Genomic DNA, 8,059 nt, shown 5'->3' on the forward strand with positions numbered 1-8,059 from the left:
ACCTTTCTAGCTTGAATATATACACAACATTCCCATTTATTCACACTAGTTCAGTAAACATTCCCATTTGCTAACACTAGTTTAACCATTTAACACAAGTGTAAGAATTCCAATTTGCTAACACTAGTGTAACCATTAACACAAACTAATTTACATAGCCTTGACCCAAACCCAAGTATATCAAGCACAATAAGCATAAAGTCCCATTAAATTGTCATAAGCTTTGTGTAGGTCCAAGTTCAAAAGCCTTTTTTGAGCTAAGGTATACTCTATTCCACATATCAAATTTAAAATAGCCTCGTGAACATTTCTACCATGCACAATGATAAATTGATTAGGGCTGATGATTTTGGGCATCAAGGATTTGATTCTTAGAGCAATAGTCTTGACCAAGATTTTACAAGAGGTGTTGAGCATTGTCAATAGTCTCTCTAATCACCTAGGAGTAACTTGTCTGGTCTCTTAGGAGTCAATTTAATTAGCACTCCCACTGTTGAACTCCTTAGAGGGGCCTCTTGTTTTATAAGCCTCTTGTCAACAGTCTCTCTAATCACCTAGGAGTAACTTATCTAGTCTCTTAGGAGTTTATTTAATTAGCCCTCCCACTGTCAACCTCCTTAGAAAGGCCTCTTGTTTTATAAGCCTCATGTAGCATTTTGAAAAGGTTTGATTTCTAAGACACTACACCCTTTCTTTTAACAGAGTGCCAAGCTTGCACAATCCCTTGATAACAAGGAAGGATCTTGATTGTTGCATACATCCTTTGGCATCAGCAAGCCCACATTTCACTTTTTCAGTATGTTTCAGGATCTACTTTAGCTATAGTTGATCTCCTATAAAGAACATTATACATGCTTTTTGATTAATCTAGAATTACTTTTTCTTCTTCTTATGTCGCATAATTTTGTCAAGATGTAGCTCTCTAAGCTCTTGCATGTGTAGGAGTACGTGTAGGAGTCGTCTAGGGCATATTTTCGTATTCTTCACAACACTTCTTCACTGCATATGTCACTTCTCATATGTGATCTATCAGCATCCGTTTGTAACATGTTAAAGTATTAAATATACTAGAAATATAAATAGATTTATACTTTTAAAGATGATTAATGTATGGTAACAAATACCACACCATAGTGCTTCTAACGAAGCACACCCTCTCCCTTTTTCCAAAGCCCAATAAATATATTCTTTAATGTGTTACCATATTAGAAGCTTACTGAGTTGTATTCTCGAGGGGTGCACTACTAAGAAACCATATGTATCATGTGCGTTTAAGGGGTATTAAAAGAACCCCTTACCTGTGTGAATTTTTTATGAATAAAATGACCCCTTTTTCTTTATGGACTTACGGGTTTTTTTCACAATTGATTAAAAAAACCCCTTCTGTAAATGTATTTCTTTATGGACTTACAGGTTTTTTTCACAATTGATTAAAAAAACCCCTTCTATAAATGTATTTCTGTAAATTTAACTTAAAATTTTGAATTAAAAAACCCCTTTATTTGAACTCATGTGGTATAGTTACATATTTTTAGGTGAACCCCCAGAGGTTGTATTCAATACGATAGTACCAATCAAAGTTTTTACACAAGGTCTAAATGAGAATCCTAGAAATAGGCCTACAGACCAGGATGTATCTCATGTTATTTTTGGTGCCCACCAACACTTAGGTGTTTCTATTTACTAGAGCCTTAGGACTTTGTGAAAGTCTGGAGTAGGAGGCATGTTCGTGTGCACAAATATGGTCTTTAATCCTTGTGGCACTACCTATAAACTTATGGCCACAACTTTACACCATACAAGAGAGTTGCCCTACTGGGTCCATGCACCATTTTCTAAATTAAAGTAAAACAATTCTAATCGATGTATTGTTATACTATTATGTATTATTATACTATCAAATAATAAAGCAAGATATTTTTAATCTATGTATTGTTATACCGTTATGTATTATTATACTAGCGAAACACAATAAAATAAGGTACTTTTAATCTATGTATATTGTTTTACTATTATGTATTAACTTACAAATATGTTACAATAATTGAAAGTTGAGATAATAAGCAAAGATTTAAAAAATCATGATTAATGATACAAGGATGCTACCAATGTTTTTCTAACATTGAATGAACAATTTTACAATGTGTTGTTATAATTTATTTTTCACTACAATATCATTTCATTACAAAAAAGTAAAGTTACACACACTTCAATCTATTCTTCATGAGTAAATCTGACAAGTGTAAAGCAAGCTTTAACACATGCTTATTTACTTCTATCATATACTAGTAATTTGCCAACTAAACAAAAAAAATCCAAACTAATCTAAATTCCATTTTTAATTAACCTCCTTACCCTTTTTGGGCCTTTGGAGATTTCCTTTTTGAGTGAGCTCTCCTTGTAGTCTATGCATACCAAGGGAAGTGAAATTTTGTACACAAAACTCTAAATTAAAGTATTGCTATTTATATTGTAGTATTTTGTACAAAAGGCCTACGTATGAAAGTATTTCGTATGAAATGTAAGAGCAAAAATGAATAACCCATTATGCATGCCAAAAAATAATGCGAGCGAATAATGAAGGAAAATGCATAATTTGACCCTTATTCATTGAATAAAATGAATTGTTAAAATATGAATAATACAACTTAGCCAACAACAAGGGCATCTTTGCTACATTTCATTAATATAATTTCAATCCATACTTTAGCTCCACTAGAACCATAGCTATTGGTGGTGGGTACACACTACATACAACCACACAAAATCTTTCTTTTGGACTTTGACTACCACAAAGCATTCAGATTCATCTTGGTAAACTTGCCATATATATCTTCCCTGACTCATGTTGTAGGGGGGCAAGGAAAATTCGAAATAAATTTCAAAGCAAATCCTCCACAAGCTCGGGATCTCAGGAAGACTCGAAGGAAACCGAAGGGTTGTTAAAATATGAATAATACAACTTAGCCAACAACAAGGGCATCTTTGCTACATTTCATTAATATAATTTCAATCCATACTTTAGCTCCACTAGAACCATAGCTATTGGTGGTGGGTACACACTACATACAACCACACAAAATCTTTCTTTTGGACTTTGACTACCACAAAGCATTCAGATTCATCTTGGTAAACTTGCCATATATATCTTCCCTGACTCATGTTGTAGGGGGGCAAGGAAAATTCGAAATAAATTTCAAAGCAAATCCTCCACAAGCTCGGGATCTCAGGAAGACTCGAAGGAAACCGAAGGGTGGGGACCTAAGCAAGTGCCAACTCCTGGTTAACCGACTGAGACATCATGGAAGAGGGACATATCCCCCTATCTGTGTGGACAGGGGAGACAACCACTTTGAAGGCAAGAAATCCCACTCACCCTATGGTACAATCCAAGTATGTTAGCCTAGACTTTGTTTCTCACCCTATTCGAGTATCCCTGAGAAAAGAGGCTTGAGAAATTTGCTATCCTAAGGACAACGCTGTTGAAGGCTGTGGATACACGAGCACACACTGCCCCTGCCTACTGCTAAGGAGAAGGAAAGAGTTTTCAAGACTTGTCAGAAAGTTGTTACAAAACACCCCCGCCCAAGAGGAGTTTTTCCCGTCAATTACAGGAAGACTCGAAGGAAACCGAAGGGTGGGGACCTAAGCAAGTGCCAACTCCTGGTTAACCGACTGAGACATCATGGAAGAGGGACATATCCCCCTATTTGTGTGGACAGGGGAGACAACCACTTTGAAGGCAAGAAATCCCACTCTCACCTTATTGTACAATCCAAGTATGTTAGCCTAGACTTTGTTTCTCACCCTATTCGAGTATCCCTGAGAAAAGAGGCTTGAGAAATTTGCTATCCTAAGGACAACGCTATTGAAGGCTGTGGATACACGAGCACACACTGCCCCTGCCTACTGCTAAGGAGAAGGAAAGAGTTTTCAAGAATTGTCAGAAAGTTGTTACAAAACACCCCCGCCCCCAAGAGGAGTTTTTCCCGTCAATTACCTGCCCAAGGAGAAGGTAGGGGTGATGTATAACCAGCCTAAGTAAGTGGAGGCACTATGCATGACGCTATATTGCCTAGCCTAAGTAAGCGGGGGCACTATGCATAACACTTTTTGAATTGATGGACAAATAGTTCTACAACATATTCTCACATAAAAATGTTTAGGAGATAAAAATGGGGACTGATACGGTGATGAGATCTTACGTTCGCACCATAAGAAAGCACCTCCAAAGTCCTTTGGCATGAACTTTGAAATGCAACATTGCATCATACTACATAGCAGCGCTAGAATTTGAAGGTTGCAGTACCCTTCCAAAGGAGTCAAAACCTTCACAACAAGAAGGGTGAAAACACAATTGAAAGATTTTGAGAAATTTAGTTATCCCTTCAAATTCTAAGCCTGCTACATAGAATATATACGAACCCCTAAAAGACAAAGTGACGAAGTTCAGTTATGTGGAGAGACTCGCAGGTCCTTTGGATTTATGATCCTTCGATCGCGCCATGTTGCTGCTGTTGCTGGAAGAATTGAAGCAAGGCTAGTCTCTGCGAGACAGCAATTCTCTCAGGCACACCTTCTCTTACAACACTTCGCTGAACCTGAAGGTTTCAGGTTTGTTTTCCTAACCCTAACACTTACAGTTTGTTTTTAGATTCACTTCTGCAAGCCCTTCATGTGTGTGTTTTGAATGGCCTTCATGTGTCTGTCTTGAATGCCATATGTGCTCATCTGATTTGCACACGGCTTTTCTGCTTCAAACGTTTTGTCTTGCTGTTCTTGCCTGACTCTCTTGGTGTATCAGCGATGCGGCAGCTTTGGAAGATGATGGAAATGTTAGCACAGTGTGCGAAGTGGGAGACCTGGGCAAAACACTTAAGACACTGGACCTTATGCACAAGATCGGAATGCCTATATCGCACCTTGTTTTCCAGTCCCTTTTACAGACTTGTAGCAGAAGGGGAAAGGTAAATGTGGCTAGAAGAGTGCACTCCCTGATGGTAAGCCATGGCATCCATTCACCGGCCATTTCAGAAGAGCTAATCTGTGTATTAGCATCCTTTGGATGCTTGCTGGAGGCAAGCATAGTGTTTTGCATGATTGCACGGCCAAACCTTTGTGCTTGGCATGCCATAATTTCAGCAAATGTGAATAATGGACATAATTATAGGACTGTTGAACTGTATCACTCCATGCTTGAGCAGGGTTTCAAGCCAGACAAGTACATTTATATGTGTATGCTAAAATCATGCAGCAAGTTAGAAGTTTTGGGGCACGGAAAATCTATACATGACCATCTTTGCAGAAGTGGTCTTGATTGGGATGATTATATCAGGAGTGCACTTATCAACATGTATTCAAAATGTGGGAGTTTGGAGCAGGCTTGTAAAGTGTTTGAATGTTCACTTAATCAAAGTGTAGTGCTGTGGACCTCGATGATTGTAGCATACATCCACCATGAGCGGAGTATTTCTGCTTTTCAGCTTTTTATAAAGATGCTAGACAAGGGTATTTTACCCAACAAAGTGACAATTCTGTGTATTCTGAAAGCCTGTAGCAGCATAGGAGCTGTAGAAGAAGGCAAACTGCTACATGATCAGATTATTAGAGAGAAGCTGGAATCTAATGTGCTTCTTGTAAACACCCTCATTGACATGTATTCCAAGTGTGAAAAATTGGAAGAGGCTCGCCGAGTATTTAACAATTTGGCTAACAAAACTGTAGTTTCATGGGGTGCGATGATTGCAGGATATGTACATCTCAGACATGGCCGTTCAGCTCTTGATCTTCTAGAGGAGATGGAAAACAAAGGTATAAAGTCCAACAATCCTATTTATGTCTGTTCTTTGAAAGCATGTGGTATCACAAGAGATCTAAGACAGGGTCAGTTTATACACAATGAGATCATCAACAGTGGGTGGGAATTCAATGTGCTTATAGGGAGTGCACTCATTGACATGTATGCCAGATGCGAGAGCCTTGCTGAGGCATGTAAAGTGTTTGAGGAGTTACCTGAGAGGAATGTGGTTTCCTGGGCTGCCATTATTGGTGGGTTAGCACAGCATGGCCATGGCTATTTTGCTCTTGAGCTTTTCGAGAGTATGCAAGAAGAGGGTGTGAAGCCAGATAGAGTCATTTTTTTGTGTACCTTGAAAGCCTGTGCCAGCATCTGCTCTATAGGGCATGGTAGAGTGCTGCATGACCAAATTATTAGGAGTGGTCTCGACAATGACATTGTGATCAGAAATGCCCTTATTGATATGTATGCTAAGTGCAATAGTCTGGGTGAGGCCCATGAAGTGTTCAATGAGTTACCCACTCGAAGTCCAGCTTCTTGGAGTGCCATGATTGCTGGTTATACAGAGATGGGTGATAGTCTTCAAGCGCTCACGATTTTCAAGGAGATGCAACAGCAGGAGGGTGTAACGATAGACAAATTTACTCTTTCATGCATCGCAAAAGCATGCAGCAGTATAGGAGCTCTAAGGCAGGGCAAGCAAATACATGCCCAAATCATTCGAAACGGTTTTGAGTCAGATAGAGCTGTCCGGAATAGCCTCATTGACATGTATGCTAGATGTGGTAATCTAGAGGAGGCACACAAAGTATTTGGTGCCTCTCCAAATACGGATATTGCATCATGGGGTGCGTTGATCAGAGGATATTGCCAGCATGGCAACTTGTTGCTTGCTCGCCAATGTTTGGAGGAGATGAAAGGGCAAGGGTTGAAGCCAAATGATATGATCTTCACAAGTCTTCTCAATGCATGTAGTCATGCTGGCCAACTTCAAGAAGGTCGCCATATTTTCAAGTGCATGGAAGTAGACCCTGACTTCATCCCAAGTATTGAGCATTTTACTGCTATGGTTGATCTTCTTGGTACTGTCGGATATTTACAAGAGGCCAAAAGGTGTCTCCAAACAATGCCAATTCTACCTGACTCCACAGGTTGGCTCTCTCTGCTAACTGCGTGCAGAATGCATGGGGATATGGAATCAGGAAGGCAGTCTTATATTCAAGTTTCCCAGCGGGAGCCCATTACTGCTGCCGGACATGTGCTTATGTCCAACCTCTATGCAGATGCTGAGATGTGGCAGGATGTTCATAGAATACAAAAGCTCAGAAAATGCCTCCCTGCATGGAAGAAGCCTGGAATGACATGGATTGAGGTGGACAGCAATGTGCATGAGTTTCTTGTAGGAGACACGACTCATCCTCAAGATCATAAAATCTCTGCCAATTTGAAGAGATTGGAAAAGATGATGAAAGGAGGCGGGTATGTGCCGCAGCTGGACTTAGTGTTGGGGTCGATGACGGAGAAAGACAAGGAAAGTGTCTTGTGCAGACACTCGGAAAAGCTCGCACTGTCTTTCGGGCTTCTTTCTACTCCAAGAGGGACAACCATTCGAGTCACAAAGAATCTTCGAATGTGTACTGACTGCCATAGTGCTTTTAAGATCATTTCAAAGATCGAAAGGCGGAAGATCATTCTGTGTGATACACATCGTATTCATGTTTTTGAGGGTGAGCTGTGTTCTTGTGGGGATCATTATTAACAAGCTTTTGGTCTGTGGGCAGCACTCTAAAAATCACTTACAATTGGTAGGATGCATTGATGAAAGGATATAGTACTTAGATTCTGTGGGCTGGGATGATGGAAGGATAAGGCTTCTGAAAGCTGTAATACACACGAGAAGCATTATCAGCGCTGACTTATTTTGCCTCCATGTTGGGCATTCACTGGCTAATTGTGATTTTCAAAGTGCCCAGTTTAGTACAAGTCTAACTATAAAGACTGAGACATAACATCAGTTTGTTGTGCCTATTTCCGGTAAAATTTACTGACATTAAAGGACTGCAAGGCTTTAACCACCATGCAGCTTTGTACATTGGGCCCTGTGATGTTTCATCACGTCGGTGCCCCTCCTTACAGCCTATGCTCACGCCCCCCTTCATGGGTGCTCACACCCCCCCTCTTGGGTGCTCACGTTGGGATTCCTATCCGGAGGGCGGGGTGCTTGGGGGGTATGCTTGACCACTAGCATCAAAATGCATCTAT

The 8,059-nt window shown here is 40.0% G+C and overlaps 1 protein-coding gene across 1 annotated transcript; it reads left to right on the forward strand.

Annotated features, from left to right (window-relative positions):
- Positions 1–4,384: 4,384 nt before the first annotated feature.
- LOC147641753 (putative pentatricopeptide repeat-containing protein At3g15130) lies at positions 4,385–7,780 on the forward strand. The gene is made up of 2 exons (XM_086799140.1): positions 4,385–4,614; positions 4,805–7,780. Exons 1-2 carry the CDS (start codon positions 4,487–4,489, stop codon positions 7,554–7,556), a joined length of 2,880 nt encoding a protein of 959 aa, XP_086655266.1. The 5' UTR covers positions 4,385–4,486; the 3' UTR covers positions 7,557–7,780.
- The last annotated feature ends 279 nt before the right edge of the window (positions 7,781–8,059 follow it).

The sequence above is a fragment of the Cibotium barometz genome, chromosome 1 (genome assembly GCF_041138505.1).
Source record: "Cibotium barometz isolate CiBa-2024 chromosome 1, ASM4113850v1, whole genome shotgun sequence".
Lineage (NCBI taxonomy): Eukaryota > Viridiplantae > Streptophyta > Polypodiopsida > Cyatheales > Cibotiaceae > Cibotium > Cibotium barometz.